Below are 23,715 nucleotides of genomic sequence, written 5' to 3' on the forward strand. Positions count from 1 at the left end.
AGCGAAGTAACTTACATAAGAAACTCCAATTAACATGGGAGAGGTGATACAAAGTAATACTACAGTAATTCATACAAGTTACATGTTCAGCAAAAAAAAAACTAGTTTAGGCAACGGCGTGCTGCTGCAGTACCTGGCTACTCTTGGGAGTAATTCAGTGGTCCCTGAGGGTGTCCCAGCCAATAAGCAGACCCCCCAGCCCCCAGGATATAGCGGCTTTTGTAAAAATGACGCGCGATTTCTACAAAAGTGCCGATTTCGCGGGCACTTTCGTAAAAATCGCGGCATTTTTATAAAAGTGCCGATTTCGCAGCAAACCGCGAAATCGCGATATCCTGGAGGGTCTGTCCAGTGAGTGCAACAGTAGGGAAAGCGTTGGATAGCGTAGGGGTAAAAATTACTTTTCCCACTCCAAAGAGTGCAACAGTAGAGAAAGCAATGGATAGCGTAGGGGTAAAAATTACTATTCCCACTCCAGAAAGTGCAACAGTAGGGAAGGCGTTGGATAGCGGGAGGGTTAAAATTACTATTCCCACTCCAGAGAGTGAAACAGTATGGAAAGCATTGGATAGCGTAGGGGTAAAAATTACTATTCCCACTCCAGTGAGTGCAACAGTATGGAAAGCGTTGGATAGCGTAGGGGTAAAAATTACTATTCCCACTCCAGAAAGTGCAACAGTAGGGAAAGCGTTGGATAGCGGGAGGGTTAAAATTACTATTCCCACTCCAGAGAGTGCAACAGTAGGGAAAGCGTTGGATGGCATAGGGGTAAATATTACTATTCCCACTCCAGAGAGTGCAACAATATAGAAAGCGTTGGATAGCGTAGGGGTAAAAATGACTATTCCCACTCCAGAGAGTGCAACAGTAGGGAAAGCGTTGGATAGCGTAGGGGTAAAATGTACTATTCCCACTCCACAAAGTACAACAGTAGGGAAAGCGTTGGATAGCGTAGGGGTAAAAATTACTATTCCCACTCCAAAGAATGCGACAGTAGGGAAAGCGTTGGATAGCGGGAGGGTTAAAATTACTATTCCCACTCCAGGGAGTGCAACAGTAGGGAAAGCGTTGGATAGCGTAAGGGTAAACATTACTATTCCCACTCCAGAAAGTGCAACAGTAGGGAAAGCGTTGGATAGCGTAGGGGTAAAAATTACTATTCCCACTCCAAAGAGTGCAACAGTAGAGAAAGTAAATACTTCATATATGAATAAAAATAAAATAAATATTAATAGCAAATACAAATTAATTAAAAGTAATGAAAAATGTTATATAATATAATAATTAATCAAAATAAATACTAAAAACATATTTATTACAAATATTTACCTATTAATACAAATTATTTACCAATTAACAATTAATTAATTAACAATTAAATATGTATTAAAAATTACAACAAAACAAAACCAATAAATAAATAACAATATGTATTTATTCACAATTAAATTACTTCCCACCCTATTCCCCTATAAACCCACAACCCACTACAGAAAATACTTTAATCAAAATGTACATAATTATCAATTAATCAATTTATTAAAATGAATGACCAATTATACTTTAATTAATTACCAATTAAAAATGTAAATATCAATTAATTCAAAATAAATACCAATAAATACATTCAAACATTTAAATAATTATATTTAAATTACTTCCCACCCTATTCCCCTATAAACCCACAACCCGCTACAGAAAATACATTAATACAATTTACATAATTATCAATTAATCAATTAATTAAAATGATTTACCAATTATATTTTAATTAATTAACAATTACTATTTTAAATATCAATTAATTCAAAATAAATACCAATAAATACATTTAAACATTTAAATAATTATATTTAAATTACTTCCCACCCTATTCCCCTATAAACCCACAACCCGCTACAGAAAATACATTAATAAAATTAACAGAATTATTGTAATTAATTGATTAATTGATAATTAACAATTACATTTTAATTAATTACCAATTAATTATCAATTAACAATTAATTCTAAATAAATACCAATAAATAAATTAGCATATTTAATTATTTATAATTAAATTACTTCCCACCCTATTCCCCTATAAACCCACAACCCGCTACAGAAAATACATTAATAAAATTAACATAACTGTCAATTAATCAATTAATTAAAATAATTATCAATTATATTTTATTTAATTACCAATTAATTATCAATTAACAATTAATTCTAAATAAATACCAATAAATAAATAAACATATTTAATTAATTATAATTAAATTACTTCCCACCCTATTCCCCTATAAACCCACAACCTGCTACAGAATTATATTACGCAAAAATAAAATACCATAAAATTAATTAATTAAAATAAATTATAAAATAAATATACACTTTTCACACATATACTAACATAAAAAAACTTTAAAAAATTAATATTAACTTACCTCAAATTCGATATTTTTGTTGTCTATATTCTGTCATTCTATATTTTTGTTGTCTATATTCTGTCATTCTATATTTTTGTTGTCTATATTCTGTCCATTCGATATTTTGTCCATTCTATATTTTTTGATTCGATATTTATGCTATTCTGTTCGATATTTTTGTAGTCTATATTCTGTCCATTCGATATTGTGTCCATTCTATATTTTTTACTCGATATTAATTTAACTCGATATTAAAAACTCGATATTTTGACTGTATACCGCCGACATCTAGTTCACCGTGAATTTCAGAATGTCTTGCATATTCACCTGCGATGTGGGCGACTGATCTATTTGAAACAGAATTTGGGTGTCGTCTGCATAGTTATATACCATGCAGTCTAGCTGATTTAGCGCAGCAATTAAAGGCTGCAAGTAAACATTAAAGAGCAAAGGGGACAGGGCTGACCCTTGCGCTACTCCACATGTCAAGGTCCCGCGATGAGATGCCAGGTCTGTCAGTTGGACTCTTTGGGTGCGGTCTCCAAGGAAGGAAGCTAGCCAAGCGCTGGCAGTGCCCTGGATCCCCAGGTCAGCAATCCGCGACATACGTTGACTATGATTCACCGTATCAAAAGCTGCGGGTAGGTCCAACAGGACCAGAGCACATGGCGCCTTCCTATCCGCTTTTGGAAAAGGGGGGTGGTGATGGACAGAGTTTCTGAATGATGCAGAATACTCTTACCAAGTCAAGAGATCATGGTTTTAATCCATCACCGTTTTTTAGCTCAATGCACCATCCCAGCTCAGAACCTGGCTATATGCAAATTAGTCTGTTCCTGTCCCAGTGCATGATGGGAACAGGGCAAACCAAACTACCAAGCCAATTCTTATACTGGTAAGGAAACAAGCTTCCGGGGACCGGTTTCTGGCATCACAGCCTTCTTCGGCCCGGCTTGCTTGAATCCTGATGGTGCAATGAGCAAGGGACTCACGTCTGAGCATACCCTCCCACACATAGTGTGGATAAACCGATTTTGGAAAAGGGGGGTGGTGATGGACAGAGTTTCTGAATGATGCAGAATACTCTTACCAAGTCAAGAGATCATGGTTTTAATCCATCACCGTGTTTTAGCTCAATGCACCATCCCAGCTCAGAACCTGGCTATATGCAAATTAGTCTGTTCCTGTCCCAGTGCATGATGGGAACAGGGCAAACCAAACTACCAAGCCAATTCTTATACTGGTAAGGAAACAAGCTTCCGGGGACCGGTTTCTGGCATCACAGCCTTCTTTGGCCCGGCTTGCTTGAATCCTGATGGTGCAATGAGCAAGGGACTCACGTCTGAGCATACCCTCCCACACATAGTGTGGATAAACCGATTTTGGAAAAGGGGGGTGGTGATGGACAGAGTTTCTGAATGATGCAGAATACTCTTACCAAGTCAAGAGATCATGGTTTTAATCCAGCACCGTTTTTTAGCTCAATGCACCATCCCAGCTCAGAACCTGGTTATATGCAAATTAGTCTGTTCCTGTCCCAGTGCATGATGGGAACAGGGCAAACCAAACTACCAAGCCAATTCTTATACTGGTAAGGAAACAAGCTTCCGGGGACCGGTTTCTGGCATCACAGCCTTCTTCGGCCCGGCTTGCTTGAATCCTGATGGTGCAATGAGCAAGGGACTCACGTCTGAGCATACCCTCCCACACATAGTGTGGATAAACCGATTTTGGAAAAGGGGGGTGGTGATGGACAGAGTTTCTGAATGATGCAGAATACTCTTACCAAGTCAAGAGATCATGGTTTTAATCCAGCACCGTTTTTTAGCTCAATGCACCATCCCAGCTCAGAACCTGGCTATATGCAAATTAGTCTGTTCCTGTCCCAGTGCATGATGGGAACAGGGCAAACCAAACTACTAAGCCAATTCTTATACTGGTAAGGAAACAAGCTTCCGGGGACCGGTTTCTGGCATCACAGCCTTCCTATCCGCTCTCATTCTCATCTCGTCCAATACGGAAAGCATGACTAATTCCGTACTATAGTGTGGCCTGAAACCCGCCTGGTTGGGTTCAGGAAGATGGTTGGTCTCCAAGTAACAAGCAAGGGACTGCAGCACATGTTGTTCTAATATTTTTGCTAGAAATGGCAATTGCGAGATAGGTCTGAAATTCTTCAGATCCTTCTCGTCCGCGCCTGGTTTTTTTAACAGCGGGATCACCCGCGCCTCCTTGAAATTACTCGGGACCTGTCCGATAGCCAAAGAATGGTTAAGGAGCAGGAGCACCCAGTCCTTTATACTGGGTAAAGCCAGTCTAAAAATCCTAGGGGGCAGGGATCAGAGGGGGAGCCTGATTTCACCCTCCCCGCTAGCACAGTCAGTTGGTCATCTGTAAGAGCAGGGAAAGAGGACAGAGTAGCGTCCACCGCAGGAAGGAGGAATGTTGGCTCGATTGTGCAAGGGAAAGTTGGAGTGTTCTGGATAGTCACCAGCAAATCGCTGATCTTTCCCATAAAATACGTCTGGAATTTTTGACAGTCAATTTGCGTGAAAACCGTTTTTTTTTCTCTCTCTTTCCTCAGTTCATTTAGAATCTTTAAGACCTCCTTCTGTGGATTGGCCGCTTCAGTAATCCTACTCTCATAGAAAGCAGCTTTCCGAATTAAAATAGCTTTTTTATAGGCGGCAAATTTTGTTGTGTAAGCTGCGTGTGTAGTAGAGTCGTAGGTTTTTTGCCATGCTCTTTCATATTGGCGGAGTGATTGTTTATGCTGCCGCAGCGCCTCGTTAAACCAGGGGGCCGCCTTGTTCTTGTCAGCCACTCTAACCTTGTGCGCGGGCGCTACAGTCTCCACCGCCTCCTTAAGTTTTTGCATGACGGCGGCACTTTCCATATCGATAGTGCTACTCTTGGGTGGGGCCAGGTAGGAAAAGAAGGTCAACAGATCACTGGCATTGACTGTGTTCCAGCGACGCTGCATATTTCACTTCGAAGGGCCCTGTGTAGTTTGTGAAATGAAAGAGAAATGGCATTGCAACAGGAAATGATCCGACCATGAGCAAGGGGAGATGGTTAGGGGATGACAACGTAGGTGATGCCCATATTAGGTCCAGAGTGTGCCCTTTCTCATGAGTGGGGCCGACCGCCAGTTGGTTCAGACCTAATGCAATTAGGGTATCCTCTAATTGTTGCGCCTGGCCTTCCTTGGGGATAATTTCCCAATGGAAGTTGAAATCTCCGAGTACTAGCATTTCCTTGTACCGAGCACGCAGGTCCTGGACCAGCTCCAGCAATGGTTCCATGAAGCCAACTGGCGTGTGTGGGGGGCGGTACACTATCAATACAACTAGGCAGTCCCGCGAGGAGCAGAGCTTAACCCCTAAGACCTCAGCCCCCGCAATGTGTTCTAGGCATAGTGTTTCCGTTTTCAATGCTTGATTAGACAGAAAGGCGACCCCCCCCACCCCTAGTGTTACTTGTTCTGTTACAGTAGATAGCAGTGTAATCCGGCGGCAACGCAGCTACCAGGTCAGGTGTAGAGTACTCATCCAGCCATGTTTCTGTGACACACAGGAAATCCAGGCTGTCCTTTTGCAGGAGTGAAAAGACCTCGAAACTGTGTTTGTTCAATGAACGAGTATTTAACAGTGCAAACCTACAGTTCGTGTAGCCGGTAGGCTTCTCCTGCTTCCCACTAGGGGGCTTTACCGGTCACGCCGGCTGGTTACAACTGAGGTGTGGTCTCAACAGCCCATGTTGTTTGAGTTTCAAAAGGGTAGGAGGCTGCAATACATGGCTGTCTTTGTTCACGGAGTACAGCTCTTGCTTAGAATAGCGAAGGACGGGTCTAGGGGTCCTGGCCCCTGGTCCCGGCCTGGTGCGGACGGGCGCAGACTGGCTTTCCCCAGCGGCGCGCCCGCTGCGCATTTGCACCATCCGGGGATTAAGAACCCGTGACTCCTCCCCACCTACCACACGGCCCTTCTGTGCAGCGGCCGAAACAACTAGACCGCCGACTGCTGCTAATGCAGTAGGCGGAAGCCGGGACTCTCAGGTACTGTGGGGCAAAGGCGGCGAAAATGGCACCAACAACACAAGTAGAAAAATCTTTAAAACAATAGCAGCAAATTCAGGTATTTTTTTTAAGTTCATAAGTTTTTTATTAGGAGTTTAAGAGATGAACAGCTGTATACACAATCATAAAGACAAATGAAAGGGGGTGCAGAAGGGTAAAGGAACATATGAAAGTAAACATGTGAAAATATACACATAAAGGAATATACATAAGTAAATAAATATACATAGCAACAATTTACATATGAAATATACATAGGAGAGTTGCATCAGTCCACTGACATGAAGGCAGGTGTGCGAAAACATACCTCAACATAATTGACATATTAACATACTGACTAGCATTATCGTATCAAGATTAACCCTGAGACGGTGTTGGGAGGATGGTTATATAAGAGGCGCGCAGTTCCATCGGGCAATCATGGTGGTTTGTGTAAGTCGAAGTAGTCATCTAGTGAGGACCAGAGTTTTCTATGTGGGGGACGCCAAGGGGTAGAGGCAAGGGCTATATTATCGGCTCCTCTGAGGTTGGTGATCCAGTTAAGCCAATGAGGGAAAGATGCCTTACTCGTGTCTTTCCAATTATTCAGTATGATTTTAACCGCCGCCGTCAACAGTAGGTCAAGTAGGGCTTTGTCATTATCATTGAGAGTGACGGCTTTGGTAAATCCCAGTACGAGGGTTGAGAACTCTCTCGGGAGTGAGATATGTAAGGCTTTGGAAATGAGATCGAAGATTCTGTCCCAATAGGGAGTAACACATGGGCATTTAAATATTAAGTGTTCGAGGTCTCCGCCTTCTTCTTTGCAATTTCAGCAGGCGTCGTCGTCCCTAATATTGTGTAAGAATAGTCTCTTAGGTGTCCAAAAGGCTTTATGGAGTAGCTAGAACTTAGTTTGGGAGAGAGTGGGGCTTATTTTGTGGCGTGTGGTGGATTCCCAAGTCCTGGCCCACTCTGTTTCTGAAGTTGGTGTGGACGAGTAAGATTCCCAAAAGAGTTGCAGAGATTTGGTTAAGGTGGATGTTTGTGGTCGAAGTAGTTTGTAAATTCTCGAGACTTGATGGCCAAGTTTGTTTAGTGTAGTCAGGAGTAATTGGATAGAAACAAGTAACAGTCCCAATATAGTAAACAGTTGGGCATGGATAAGTCCCGCTGTAAGAACCTGACTAACATATGTATAGACATATGTGTATGTCGTTAAATAACAGTAGCATAATGGTAGCATAACAGTATCACAGCAATTGAGGCTAAGATACCATAAATTGAACATTAGTATGACTCTATAGCAAACCATGAGTCCTAGAGACTCAGGAGTGGCACAGTTTTTTAGATTATAAACTCACGATACAGGAGAGTGCTCAGGTAGAATGATGGGCTTCGAAGCTGAATGGTTGACATCAAAATAGAGTTTTTGACGATGGACATATTTCGAGCCCGCGTACAACAATCATAGTCTGGATAGTGTGGAGTTCAGTTAGTCCGATATGTTGTCGCATGAGGAGCTGGAGATCACGTTTTCCTTTTGTTGGAGAGACCGGTCGATTGATCCATTTCTTGTTCGTGACGATCTTCGAGTAGATCCGCAAGGGCTCTGGGGTCCGTGAAGAATCTTGGGCGGCCATTTACTATGATTTTGAATTTAGCAGGGCCTGCGAAGGAGAAGGGAATGTTCTTGGATCTGAGTTTGTCCCTGAGGTCTAGGAAACCCTTACGGACTTCTACCGTGTCCTTGGAAAAGTCCTGTGTGAAAATGATTCTTTGGCCTTCCCATATGATGGAGTGGTTTTTCCTTGCGTATTGGAGAATCATCTTGATGTGTTGAAATCTGAGCGGTTTGCATTTCAGCGGTCTGGGGCCTTTAGTGTTTTTAGTAACGAAGGCGGGGATCCAGTGCGCCCTATCCAGCTCGAGACCATGCGGAAATTCTATTTTGGTGATCATGGGGATCCATGATTCTAGGAAGGCCACGCATAAATCCGCGTCCTTTTCGGAGTTCTCTGGAACGCCAAAAATTCTAATGTTCCCCCTTCTGTTCCGATCTTCCAACTCAGCGTTGTGGCATTTGAGGGTGTCCGTGGTGTTCTCTAGGCGTTGGATCTTTGTCGCTGATTGCCGAGCTAGGTCTTCCACGTCGCTAATACGTTGCTCGGCCACCCCCAAAACCTGTATTCATTGCGTTCATGTCGGCTCTGATCGCTGTGAGCTCCAGTTGCATGGAGTCAGTGTTAGCTTTGGTCGATTTAGAGAGGTCATGGAGGTCTGCTAGTTTTTTAAGAATCATTTCCATCGTGGCCGCCATGTCCGATTTGTTCTTAATGGGGGAGTCCGAAATCAGTGAGTCTGGCTTCACTTTCTTGGTAGAGTTTCTATCTTCTCTGCCCGACATCGTGATGTATTGAAGTGGCGGTGTCGATTATACCCAGGTGGACTTGGAGATGGTTGTAGTTGATGTGCAAGAGTCCAATCTTGTAGTGGTTCACTGTTTGGCGTCTGAGTGAATTTGTTCGCCGTGGGATGCAGGACGGCCCTGTACAGGTCAGGCAGGAGGACACGGCAGGTGAGTGCTGCTTATCTGTCAGTATCTAGAGACTAGCGATTGATATCCAGCAGTGGACAGGGTTGAGTGGCTGGGGTTGATGGGATTGAAAATAACGCTCAGCTCTCACAGCCCTCAGGACAAGGGATTATCTTCTGCACATGGAAGCCTCGTGGAGGGCAGAGGCACAACTTGTATGGCGGCGATCACGAGGCGCAGGTAGATCAGCAGCTTCCTGGTGTGTGCAAACGCAGTGCCTGTGACCTCTCACGCCGCAATGTGGATCCAGCAGCGCGTTTTTGGCGGGCGGTGACTCTGACCATGTGTAGAAGGAAAGAGAGCTCAAAAAATGCGGGCGGATCTTGAGGCTCGTATGCCTTATAGCGCTGAGCGTAGGGTAGCTACCCTTGCGTTGGGCGGATCAAGGTGGGAGTGCTCTGGAGAAGGGAGTACTCTGTAATGTGGAGAAACTGGGCACTTTGTTGGGGGCAGGAGCTCATATCGTAGAGTTGCGGTGAAACCGCCGCCATTTTAGGGTCAGGCCCGTCGGGCCGAGATCGGGCTGAAGCGTCGGGTACATGGGCACACCTCACCTCTCAGTAGAGCCATATGCCGATTCAGGTGGTCCGCTCCTCCAGCCGGGCAAGTGGTGGGTTAATGCTTACTGTGGGGATCTTTCCCAGCGCTCGGTGTCAGGCGCAGGTTTCGCGACTGGGCGCCGCCATATTGACCGCTTCCGATGTCGGAGCGTGGTCCGCCAACAAACTTGGAAATTGAGCGCAGATAGGTAGCGTAGGTCGCTGCTCAAGTTACCGGAGGACGCCTCATGCCTTCAGGTGTCAGAAACCTTGGTTTACGGTCGAGTCCTCGCGGGGGATCACAGGGATCGAGGTAGTAGTCGCTCTCCTGGACTACGGAGCTCCCGGTTAGGCGGCCATTACCACTGCCGTCCAAGCCACGCCCCCCAAATTCAGGTATTTTTAAAATAGTTTCAGTGCAAAGATGTGCAGCGCATCCTTTCAAGCAGCCCTCGGTTAATGGGCTTACCTCTCAGGACGCGCGCCACACCATCTGGGGATTAAGAACCCGTGACTCCTACCCACCCACCACACGGCCCTGCTGTGCAGTGGCCGAAACAACTAGACCGCCGACTGCCGCTAATGCAGTAGGCGGAAGCCACGACTTTCATGTACTGTGGGGCAAAGGCGACGAAAATGACACCAGCAACACGGAGTAGAAAAATTAAAAAACAGTAGCAGCAAATTCAGGTATTTTTTAAATAGTTGCAGTGCAAAGATGTGCAGCGCATCCTTTCAAGTAGCCCTCGGTTAATGGGCTTACCTCAGGTAAGTAGCACAAAATACAGTGGTCTCCAGGGGGAGACCAAACCATATACTTAAAAAGTGGAACGTGAACTGCATGGTAGAACGGGACTTGGGCCAGACCACCCAGAGGAGCCGGGGACACAAGGAACCACCCAAGGTAAGTACCCAGAAACCCCACGGAGGCTGTGTGCACAATAGGAACACAACTGCATGCCCAATGGAAGTCAATGGAGAAGTCATGGTTGTAGTTTTGCAGAAGGACACTTCCCAGAGGACCCTGAAGAATTCCCTTGAAGCACGGAAGGTTGGAGAGCCAGGTTACCTTCACCAGGGAAGCCAGGTGCATAGGGGTGAAAAGACATCGAAAAACCTCCATAGACGATAATGGAAGACTGAGAAGAAAAGGGCTCTGGAGAGGATGATGAAGATGTCCGGCGGAATCCAAGAGTGGTTTCTGGAAGTGAAGAACCAGCAAGCAGAGGGGACAGAGTCTATGCCACTTGGAAGTAACCAGGAGGCACGAAGACACAATGCCCAGCGATGTCGGGAGGTTCAGAAGAGTCGATGGTAACCTTGTTTCTGCAGCTGTGAGACTAGGCGATGCTGAGGAAGACCAGGAGCTTTGCATGAGCTGTCCCACGTCTGATGTCGGTGACTAGGTGGTCGGTGTCCGGCAGGAGCATCAACAAGCCTTTGTAGCGCAACTGATGTGGAAGACGACGAAGGAGCAACGTTGAGACCAGCAAGGTCCAAGGGACTCGCCAACAGCAGGAGAGTTAGAGCATGCCCGAGCAAGCAAGCAGGGGAGCCCACTGAAGCAGCTGAAGACCCTCAGGAGGAACCGCAGGCCGAAGACATAGGAGTTGCAAGAGGACCTCGAGCAGCTCACTAAAGATTAAGGCCCAGAGTGTAAGAGGATGCTGATCTTGGAGGGAAGAGATGCTGGAGGCTGGAGCTTCTTGTAGACCGAAGATCGCTGGAGTGCAGAGCCACCAAACCTTGGCCATAGCAAGTTGACGCGGTACACAGAGGTTTGGTCCCAGCGGTTCTTACGAGGGATACTGTCCTCAAAATTGCAGAGCGGACAGGTCAGGCCTCAAAGTAGTTGCAGAACCAACACCTGTGTTGCTGAGCCTCTGGAAGTCCGTCGGATGGGATCGTACTTTCACAAGGTGTTGGGGTATGATCCCATCATGTTGGATCACAAACATGACCAGGTTTGGTGCAGCCACTATGTAGTTAGACATCTCATAATGACTGATGTCAACTACATGTAATAAAATGGCTGACCACAAAGCCTGGAGAATCAACTCCAGGGTTTGTAGGAGTGTCCTGCTCATGCAGAGGCACCCTCATACTTATAACCATGCACCCAGCCCTCAGTACTGAAGAGCCTGCCATAGGGGTGACCTATAGATTTTAAGTTCAGTGACCTCAGATATAAGGAAACTGATATCTGTTGTGAGAGGTGCAAGCACCAACTCACACTGGCTGCAATGGTAGGCCTGCAGTCAATTCAATTAAATTCAAAACTTTATTAGGTTTGTTAGAACAACCATAAAAGTGTTTACATGAGTTAAAAAAGAAATACGCATCTAAAATCAATTATATGATTATTCACTAATTACATAACCATAGAGGATAGTAATGGTAACATAACTTCGTAGATTAATACCACAGCATAAAACCAAGTTTCATAATCATACAGGACAATAGTTGATCTTATCAACATTATTAGATCTCACATGTTTCTTTTCTTGGTCAATTAATAGTGACAATACCTTTCCTCACATTAATTGCTTTTAAAATGTAATGAGCTACATAATAGCAAGTTCCCGGATCATTCAGTGCAAAAAACAAATTCATAGCAGCATGATGTGATCTTACCTTATTTTTTTATTAAAAGCGGTTTCAAATAAAAACATGTAACATGCAAGTAAAATTCACAAAAGAGCATAAAGTGCACAGTGCTTTGTTTAGAAGATTCATCGAAAGGGCAAGGGGTAGAATCCAAAGGACATGATTTCATAGTTGGAAATGCAACTAGGTGATGTACTATGCCAAGTCTCAATCTAGTCAGCACATAACGATGCGAGGATGTATTCACTATAATCAAATAACCTCTTTTGGATTCAATTGACTGATATAATTTAAAACTTGATTGTTTCTCTATAATGCTCTTACGTTTTATCTTTTGCTTGACAAAAATGAATGCTTACACGCTACACGGCCCGGGAAGAGGACACGCTGCATGCAGCTCTTAGAAACACTAAGGGGTCCATTATGATGTCGGGCGGATTTCCACCGCCAGGCTGGCGGTGGCTACCGCCAGCCTGGCGGAGTAAATCCACCCGACATCATCAGCACAATTCCCCTCCTCCATATTAGGATGGCGGAGGGGACCGTGGCGGTGCGAAACACCGCCCGCCTGTTTTCTGCCCCGGTCGCCTAGCGGCCGGGGCGGAAAACCTGTAACATGGTGGCGGTGTCTTGTAGACACCGCCCGCCATATTACAATGTGCTTTTCACTATGCATTTCCGTGGCGGCAATGCCGCCACGGAAAGGCATGCGGAGACTACCTGCGGGGCCCGTTGCGGGCCCCCTGGGAGTCCGTGGCTTGGGGGGTTGCACATGGGGGTACCTATGGTACCCCCCCCCGCATTTCAAAGTGCAACATGGCAGGCACCGCGCAGTGCCTGTCATGTTGCACTTTGAAAAGCAAAACGTGCACTTTTCACATAGCAGCGGGTGGAGATTTCTGCTCCGCCCGCCGCAATTGCAACCATACAGGATGCGCCCGCCTGTGTGGCGGGCGCATCCTAATGCCCTGATCGGGACCCCCGCCCTTATGGTGGGCGGGCCCGGGTCCCGATGTGATGGCGGGCGGACTAAGTCCGCCCGTCATCATAATGGACCCCTAAGACTCTGGCGTCCTCTCGACAAGAACTGAAGTCGTACCCGACTCCAGGCTGGGGTGTTGTGACAATAATACCCCTTGAGACCGCTACCTCCTGCAAATAGTTTACATCAACACTTAATCAGTAAACTACTCAGTCTATCGACGTGACACCCAAAACTGGACGATTTTGCCTACAGCCTCCTTACACTGTTTGGAGACCAGTTCCCTGTTTTCTCTCTTCATCTCTACACCGATGGTCACGGGCCCGGCTGGGTCGGAATTATCACCAGCTGCGCGACCTTCTGGTTTTGACACAGCCTCTATAGCCCTGAGGATTAGCAATAGCGATGAAACACGTGTCGGCTGGCTGTTTGACTTATTAAAGGACTCCAACGGACTACTCTCCCTCTGGAGTTTCTGAGAATCTTCTGTCGCTTTGTTTTATGTACCAAACGTTTGCATGTTACATAACATATGTTCTACTGTTGCTTGAGTGCATTGGGTAACCCCGTAATTGGTAATTGGGATATACTCTGGTCATATTGCCTGGACGAGCCTACTCTATCTAGAGTAATTCTTGTCCACCTAGGGTTTTTAAAATGAATGATGATACAATCCCCTTGGTAGGTCTTACGTAAGGGCCCTATCCAACTCACTATCTGGGTTAGCAATATTTGATTGGCTAAAAATCCACCGTTCTTATTTAACCAATGCTCTACTCTGTTCTTTAGGCTATCATGAGGCTCCTTTTGTCCTGGCTCCAGTGGGGAGATATTGATTAACGCTGCCACATAGGGGCAGCATTCAGGTGGAAGATGTGGAGATACATTTGCTCTATTATTATTGGTCCTGTTATACTCCATTTCAGGGTTCATAGTGATTGGTCTATCCGGGTCAGATCTGTAAACATGATCTTGCTCCGCTTGATTTACTTCTACCTGCTGTCTTTTGTTGATGTTATTTACTAATGTTGATCTCCCAGTTATTTCATTTGAGGTTGATGGATCATTTATACCCCTTGAAACATTCCTTTTTTTGTCATTACGCGATCCCTTTTTTAAAGGGTCAGTTATTTGCGATAATGAACCAGTTCCATCTTCCATTGTTATATCTATCTCTTATTTATTATAAAGACTTGTATGCTTAAGAATACCACTAACCTTAGAAACTTCTGAGGATAATTCATTAAGTTTAACATTAATCGGCATTAACATTTCTTCTATTTTGCCTAGAATGATATCAATAATTTTTGTCATTAGTGCATTTAAAAGCAAGTTTTGCTCAGTTGCACTTTTACAGGCTACGGTGTTTAGTCTTGTGCAAGGTCTCACAGTACGACCCTTTACATTCTCACTAGCGCCCATTGTTACTTTCCTACCCCCTTTCTTTCTCTGTGGAGTAGGTCTACCATTTAGCGTTTGGGCACAGCAGGTATCAGCTTGTACTCTAGGCTCATGATCTAGCACAATTACCGGGGTTTCGGGGGCTCCTTGTCCTTGAGTAAGGGTTACATTTTCCAAAATTGTTCCACTTTCCAAAACTAACCCAGTATCATCTACTGGGGACCCTCCCACTTTTCTACCTAGCTCAATAGAGAGACTGCGCTCAGTTCTATGTATTTCATCTGTTATTGCACTAACTGCATGTACCAGGAAAGAATCAATGGTTACACAGGGGTATTAGTTACAGGATTTTTTGTCAATGTCTTCTTCTTTACCATTCTGTGGCCTTGGAGTAATTATATTCTAATAATAACGTGTAAGTGCAATATTGTTCCTCGAGTTGATTTAGAAAAGTGCAAGTGCAATATGGGGCTTTAAAATGGTTATATTCCACTACTAAAATGCCAATACAGGTACAATATGGGCTTTATATTAGAGTATTAAAGTGCCTATGCAAGTGCAATATAAAGGTCTATTCTATTCTAATCACAATCAAAGAATAAAATGCAATAAGATCCAATTAAAACATCTATCAAGATCACCATAAAAGGAGAACAATAGTTTTAATACAGTATTAATATAAATCACATTAATGCAGGTAAATACAAGTTAAGAACACAATATACCTTGTATACTTTACTTCACATGAAGGATAGTGATTTCTGCTCTTCCAGAGTGCTTAAATAGTAACCAAAATCAACCCCTATCCAGCATTTAATCAATGTAGACAGCAAGGGGCTAATAAATCCTCCAAATAAATTCACTTTATTGTCGTGGTGCAAACATGCTTAATGGCAGATGGTAACGTAAAATCGTCAGGTAGTTTTCTAAATACTGCCTCCGTTGTCTTACCCACACAGCGTCAGACTGGATAAGGACCAAGAGTGGTGGCCTTGCCGTGCCTCTGTCTGACGCTAACGGGCGCAGACGGGTCTGCCCTTGGCCCGGGCTTTGCCCAGGCATGCCCCCCGCTACCTGCGCTGCGGGAGCTCAACAGCTCAAGGGACTCGCGTTGGCTCCTTCCTGGCGCTTGGGCTGCTGGGAAGTGTAGTGTCCGGTCTCCGTAGAACTGCATGCCAGCAAGAAGAGGCTTGTAGTCACAGTTTAAGTGGACTCCCATGGGTGGCACAATACATGCTGCAGCCCATGGTAGACCCCTGGTTTACTTAGGCCCCTGTGTACCATAGTAACATACACTAGGGACGGGACAGGGGTACACCAGTAGCCAATTGTAGAGGTACAAAAGTACTTACCATGGTCAATTTAGGGGAGAAAGCATAGTGACTGGGTCCTGATTAGCAGGATCCCAGTCAAACTAGGTAAAAAACACACTGACACCAAGCAAAAAGTGGGGGTAACCATGCTAGAAGGATCCTACCTTCCTACACTCAACTTCCCTTTTGCCCGGGGAAGAAGATAAAAAAACTGATTAGTCATTCAGTTAATCTCCACAAAATTATTATGACAGGCAAACGCAGTCAAATAATTGTACTTGTCTAAAACAAGTCACCTATAGTACTAGGTTCAACTCTGTCGACTATCGTGAGTTGGCCATACTAATCCTAAAATCCCTATTCCAAATTTCCTTAACAAAAACTACATTTGCAACTAATGCATTGCACTGAATGATCTTTGATTCTATTCCCATTTCTCTACCCCCTTGATGGACTAACTCAGTTTCCCTTTTTTGCAGTGCATCGATACATAGTACACATTGCTGTGAAACAGCTTGGAACTGTACGAACTACAAAAACAAAGTCACACAGAGAGCGCACTACTCACTGATAGCACTGATTCACTATGGTGGCAGGAGGACAGTCTGAAATGGCTTCTTAATTAACCAGCCAAAGCAAGCACCAATGATGAGTACGATTAGTTAGCACTGAGCACCTGCCTAGTAGAAACTAGAAACTGGATGACATAATATTCCAACTTAAACTAAATGTAACTTACCTCTGAGTGTGAGCAGTATACTATTCAGATTTTTTCTTTTTAGCATTGTAGAACACAAACAGAACAAATAATTAATACTCATCGAGCCTTGGAATCTTGACGCCTAGCAGTTCAAGTAGGTCCTGTTCTTGGTCCAAGATATCCGCCCAGCACCTGCGCACTCTCCCCCCAGTGCAGCCGACGCTTTCACAGGGGGTATCCGCTGCCGCCTGCTACGAGCATGAAGGGGCGGTGGTGCTGCACAAAAAATAAGAAGTGCTGCCACCTCCTCCTGGCTAAACATCGCCTGGGGCTGCACAGCTGGAGGCAGCACCACTTGCAAAGAAGCCGTCCCTCTTCCATGGGTGGGGTATAAAAGAAAGGGAAAGGAAAGAAAAGAGAAGGAATAAGGAAGTAAAGGGAAAAAAACAAAATAGAAAAGTCATGAAAAACACAAACAAATTTCCAAAAAACATAAAATACACAAACACACAGAGACACACTAATATAATAAATAAAAATATGGGGTAGATAAGTTTAAAGAAAGGATTAAAGAGATTAGGAGGGATTCTAAAAATAGGCCCAGCACCATAACAGAGAGTAGAAAAACAAGATGGTCGCGCCCATGCGAACTGTTTGGTGCTGATCGTGCGTGATTTCCAACTTGAGGACGCACTCCGCGATGTGCATGGCAACTCGTGCCCAACAAACTCCGCCCGCACGCGGAACTCTGCGTCCGAAGCAGAGTTTTTTAGCCACTTCTCGGAGTTCCACATAGCAGAACTCCACGAACCCTGCCCAGGCTTAAATATTATGCAGGAGGTGGTTAATCCACTTGCTGGAAAGATCTGAGCCATTCAAATCAAAGCTTCAACTTACCTTAAAATTGCATAGGGGGTCAGTGTGTCTAGAAAGCCCAGTATGCAAGAGATCTATGTTTTTTATGTACTTAGCTCACTTGGTTACTGTTTTTATTGCAGAGATCCTTGAATTACCTGCATCTCACAAGTTAAAATCCTTGTGATATTGCTTAGTGAGTTATGACCTTGCATCAAGGAGCTGACTAAAATGACACGGCATATATTTGTAATTTCCTCAATCTTTTGTTATCTTAAGCTTGCTAAAAAATAGTGTTACTTTGGGTAGAAACAAACATTTATTAGTAGATGCTACATAAACGGCTATTAGTGTACTAACTCATGGACAGATACTTCCGACATTCTTACAGTGCATTCAGATTTCTTGCATACAAAGCTTGGAAATGTTAAAAAAAAAAAAACTAACCCCGCCCCTTGTCCCGTCCTTATGCCTTCCCCACACTCCATCCCCAGCCAACCGCTCCTTTTGATGAATACCTGCACTTGTTTCCACTTCAAGCACTGGTTCCAGGCAAATAGTACTTCAAACAAAGTACATGCTTTGAATCGCTCGTGCTTCTCCTCCCAGCAGAGCAGCACTATGGGGTTCAGAGTACTCCCCCCGTCGAAATGGCCCAGACAAAGAGTCCCACAAACAAATCCACAATCTTCCCATTTGTTAATGTGTTTTGCTGCAGCTGTGAGAGATGCTAGGTGAACAACCATCCCGTTGGCTTGCTTCATCATTGCTTAGCGCGTGCAATTGCAAGTTACAGTTCTGCGCCCACTCTGTAGATTGCATTATAGCGTTTGCACAGCATTTCTCACCCCCACCCCACCCAAGAGGTCTCTGAGTGCTTTGTGGGTGATCGAATAGCTACTATTTGTTTTGTATACTGGATGAGTGTGTTCTGTAGACGTCTGTGTAGGGGGTATTTGTGTGGTTGGGAGGTGTGTTCCATTAAGGTTGCAAATTGCAATAATACATGTTGTAACTGGCATTCCTCCATAACGTACTACATTTGGAAGGTATACAGCCTTTACAACGAAACTTTTACAACGAACTACCATTACAACGCAACTTTTACAACGCAAACCATTACAACGCATATCGCTGGGGGGCGCTCTAGGATAGGGAATAGGTTTAATGTACTATCCAACACCTTCCCTACTATCCACAGGGACTGGAGTTGGAATAGTAAATTAAACTATTCACTATCCAGCGCCCAAAAGCATTATGCGTTGTAATGGTATGCATTGTAAAACTTGCAATGTAAAGGTAGGCGTTGTAAAAGTATGCGTTGTAACGTCATACATCCCATTTGGAAAGTAGTGAAGCAAAACATTTTATGGTTTTGGTTATTCAGAATTTAATGAAATTCCGTAAGGCATGTTTCAACCCACCTTCCCTTATTTGTGAAAGGATGGACAACAGTTGGGCTCTGTGTATAATTAACATAAATGAAAAATAAGAGTGTTCGCGGTTGAGATTTTTTTGTGAAATGGTAAGTCATGCATTCTGATGCATCAAGGTATGAAGCTTTATGTTCTTTCTTTTCCACCTTGAACTCTCGCCGTCTAATCATCACAGGAACTGCTGTAGTGCTGAAACCAACTATCGGTTTAAACGAAGGATACTACCCCATTTATCTCCGTCTGTTTGACAACCAGAACAAGGACCAGCTGACGGTGGTGAACGCAACGGCCTGTGTCTGTAGTGGGAGCACCAGGAAGTGTGCTGGGAAGAGAGAAGCTGCATTTGGCCTGCCCATCGTTCTCATCATCTTGGGGTCTGTTAAAGGAGCACTGAGTAAGTAATAATTAGTTTGAAAAAATCCTTTACTCCCCTCTTAAACTGCATACATATGTAATAGTCTGTCTGGAAGCCCAGTCAACAAAAGCCAAAGCAATACCTTGGTTTGATGTGCAACTTTCAGCAGCATTGTTGTTGCTAAGATGCTCAGCCATGTGACAATTATCTTGAGGTGTGAGGTATGGTGGGAAATGGGCTCGATGTGGAGAAGCCAAGGTAAAAAAAGGGGTCTCCATTGGGATGATCATTATCTTCAGACCAGACCGGAAACATCTCATGTCCAAAGGCACCAAGGCTGAAGGAGAGTTCTCAAGCTGTTCCGCGTTGCTGCCCTAACTAGTTAAGACACTTGCTAGAATTGTAAATTTACAGAAATGTCTCAAAAGCAGAGTTCATTTCCATGCTTTGCGCCTAGCCATGGGGCTCTGGTCATTATGGGTAGTGCCAAGAGACCATCTACAAGATTGTGTAGATAAAGTAAGGATACAATAAATTTGACACGTATTTAGGCAGAGAGAGATAATGTGGTTTGCCCAGAATCACATGATGTTGAATGTGTAGCTCAGAGTCGGGTATTCAAACCTGGGTCCTCTGATTCCAAAGGCAGCAAGCAGCTCAAACCGTTAGGCCACATCTCCTTCTGTAGTCCCGCTGATCCCTTTTTTAAATCAACACTGCATGTCCCGGGATGCAAAGGGAGATAACTAAAATAGCTGGTCTCGATGAGCCACTCGTGCATGGGCATTAGAAACCTGAGAACTCTGTGAGTCGGAATGTGGTCCTAGAGCCACTCTGCCTAGTAACATGCTCTGAAGGATGTACTTTGAATAATGGACCTGTTCTGGACCACATGACACCTGCTTGTCATTTGTAGTATAGCCTGAAGATTCTGACACACTAATAAAGAATCCGTGGCGTCTCTATGGCTTCGTATTAAAGAAGCTGGGACAAACTGCACTTGGATGTTCTTTGTTTGGCATTTTTCCCAATAAATTAAATGCAGAGGGGGCCTTGTAAAGCTAAGTACATTTTGATGTTGTTAATACCTGCGACCAAGTGAACAGCTCAAATAATGTTGAACTCTTATTTTGATAGAGATTATATCAGAGTACACGGTACGGTGCATGTAGATGAATCTGTTTCCTGCATTCAGCCCAGCTTACTATGACTTGCTTCTCTGAAGGGCAGATAGCATGCTCACTACACACTGGTCTCTCTCCCTGCAGTTCTTCTGCTCCTCTTCCTGTTCCAGAGTCTGGTGAAGAAGCCGCTTTTATTGCCAGTAGATGGTACAAAGGACAATAAGTTCAATAATAAGGGTCGTGGAGAGTATGACCAGGTGAGCCACAGCTTGGTGCATGAAGTTAGCACTCCTAAATGGTATTTTAATGTTTTTTGAGTGGATAGAGGAGATTAATAATGTCGTCCTTTTCATCTTCGACCAGGTAGTTTTTCAAAGCGTTAGAACCCTCAATATTTTATTTTATTGTTAATACCTTATGTGGCTTCCAGCTTGCTTTAAGCTTGCCGTGCCTTTTGCTGGTTCACCTATGCCAGATTGTCAGGATATTCACAACAAATACATTTGTGTATACACAATCTACAAGGGGATCTCTCTGGCAGTGGTTATCCTTAAAGTCACACATGGACCCAGCTGGTAGACTAAAATTGCTCTGTCATCTGTAAATCCCTGCAAACACTTTGAGTTGCTGCAATGTTTTAGTTTGTACTGCATCATTTAAAACTGCTTACTGGCTATGCCTCTGAAGCCCCTGAATGCACATTGAAACCAGTACTTAGTTCTTGCTTCAGTTCCATTGCTGTAATGTCAGAAAGATTGGAGCATAGAGTCTGGTTGCACCAGAGGATTGGAAGAGTGCAGTGTAGCTCAGTGGATGCCCTTGTGGAAAGGTGCGAAAGAGTGCTCCTTTTGCTAAACTTCCATACGGGTACTGAAGCCACTGTTAAATAGTTTTCTTGACTTGGAGGCAGGCAGTCCTGCTCCTAAGTGAGTGTTTGTGATGGGGTATGTGACTACTGTAAACTGTGCTGGTGACTGATATGTATTATGTATACATGGATATCTGGAGCCTGGCAAAAACTCAACTCACTTCCTCTATTCAATTCATTCCAATTGCAAACGTTATTTTGCATTACAAATGCATAAAAGTACAAAAAAATTCATTTCTTAAACATACTTTTAGCTGCAGTGCTGCCTATCCACATAAAGTTTATATAAAACAATTAATTAGTTTAAAATAACATGCAATAGTACGGTAGAACCTGCACTGCATCAAACGATTGATGATACATAGAGAATTTCATTTTACGACAATTATTTAAAATCAGACTATGCTAAAATTCTTTAAAATTGTTATACTGAGATACAAAGCCTATGTAATCTGAGATGTCTTGAAGAAAATAATTAACATTTGAACTTAAGATAGTGACCTAAATTCTCCTTTTTAACTTCAACTATCGATAGTCTCATAACATTTGGCAATAGTCAATATAAGTAAGCAAGTTCCCTCCATCAGATGATATATCCCAAAGTTCAATGGGGAGCTAGGCTATACATTTACCCTTAATGTGCTGTCTTGCTGTGTGTGCACATTTCCTGGGTTATGCTATTCATAAAGTGGAAGCGCCTCTGGTTTTTATTGCTGCCTTTAAAAAATGAGGCAGTCACAAAACATACATATGGGGTTTGTAATTGTTGAAGGACTAACAGTGCTGCAGTGGAGTTTCACAGGCTGAATTTCCTCAGTAATGGGACGATAAACTTCTTCCTCTCTGCCACATATAGCGAACAATATAATAGGATAGGTAAAGTCGATTGTTTTGATTTACGATCACAAGTACACAAAGAAAGATGGTTTAATGAATATGAGTTTGGCTGATAACCCAACATTAAAGGAATGTAATGTAGGCAAAATCTTGTCAGAATATAACAGTGCTGGGGGTTCTCTACAAAGGAAATGTAGGAAAGAGAACCATACAACACAGAGGGTAGGGCATGATATGTCATTATTGTGCCTTTTCCTTTATTCCTTTCCCATCTGTCTTTTGTGCTTTTAGCCATAAACAGTTCTTTCAATCTCGATTTAGGGAAGCTTTTGTAGAGGTTTAGAGTGTCATAAGGTCCACGAAACCGAGAGAAATAAAAGTCTGTCTAACATAGGATAGCCAAGGAATTTTGAGGGTGTGATCTAAGTTCATAATGTCTTATTGGGACCTCCATATTAAGTTGACTTTGTTGGGCAGTTTTCCTTTTCCAGATGATAGCCACAGTAAAAAAGGGGCAATTTGAATGGTGTCACTGGTTATAGGGCAAACCTATTTCTTTGTGAGTAAGAAAGTTGGAGCATGGCCTTTTGGCAAACTTATCTGCCGTAAATTGTAGTGTCTCAAGTTGTTCCGTACCCCAAAATGATGCCCCATGTGTAGCTACAGTTGTAGTTTTCGCTAGATAGACTTTAACCAGTTCCTGTATTGGTTTTCAACCAAAATGTTTTGAGAATCTAAAAACTGCAGCTTTACTTTTACACATATGGTTTGCTCTATCCGTCACCATCTCCTTCCACCTTAATTTAGAATCAAAGAGAACGCCTAGGTTTGTGAAACTTTCCCCACATTCAATTTTTCTTTCACCTAGATAGAATCTCATTGGTCTCCTCTTATCTCCGCCGACCGCCATGGCGAAAGACTTCTTTTTATTAACATAAAGACTCAAATCAGCCATAAAGGCTGAATAATTCAATAGAGAATTTTGCAAAGCCATAGGAGTTCTGACCAACAACACAGCATCTTCTGCATTTAGAAGAAAAGGAATAGGAGTTGAATCAGCATAAGGGATGTCTTTACTGTTTTCTATTAGAGCCTCATTTTGCTTATTGGTGTGAAGAGCAAATAAAAAAGGCACAAGGACACAATCCTGTCTTACACCTTTTTCGATTTAAAAAGGTTTAGTGCATTCTCCTTGCTTCCCGTAGCGAACCATAGCCGATACGTCGGTGTATAGTTGCCTTATGAACATGATTATTGGGACCTCCACACCCAGAGCCTCCATGAGGGGCCACCGTTTACTCTGGGCCACGCAGTCAAAAGCAGCAGATAAATCCATGAAGGCCATGTAAAGTTGGCCTTTCTCTGCTATGGAATATTTTGCTGCTACTGAGGGTCAGTAAAGACACTGATCCAGCATACCCCGGCCTTTCCTGAAGCCATACTGAACTTCTGCTAGGATCTTCTTTTCAACCACCCATTCCTCCAACCTGTTTAGTAATAGTCGGCCCATTCATTTGGCAGTACTGTGTTTTAGGACAATAACTAGCTGGATTTGAGCCATCTCCTTTTTTATAGACAGGAATTATAAATGATTGCTTCCAAGAGGGCAACTGACATGTTTTAGCTATTGTGTT

General features: G+C 43.6%; 1 protein-coding gene across 5 annotated transcripts in view; it reads left to right on the plus strand.

Annotated features, from left to right (window-relative positions):
- Positions 1 to 23,715, plus strand: part of LOC144799661 (blastomere cadherin-like) — a 717,354-nt gene that overhangs the window by 681,831 nt on the left and 11,808 nt on the right. For all 5 annotated transcript variants that reach the window (XM_078671127.1, XM_078671126.1, XM_078671124.1 and 2 more), the window contains 2 exons: positions 19,073 to 19,291; positions 20,521 to 20,633. In XM_078671127.1, coding sequence (XP_078527253.1) covers positions 19,073 to 19,291; positions 20,521 to 20,633 — 332 coding nt within the window. The remainder of the gene's footprint in view (positions 1 to 19,072; positions 19,292 to 20,520; positions 20,634 to 23,715) is intronic.

Source organism: Lissotriton helveticus, chromosome 12 (genome assembly GCF_964261635.1).
Source record: "Lissotriton helveticus chromosome 12, aLisHel1.1, whole genome shotgun sequence".
Taxonomy (NCBI): Eukaryota; Metazoa; Chordata; class Amphibia; order Caudata; family Salamandridae; genus Lissotriton; species Lissotriton helveticus.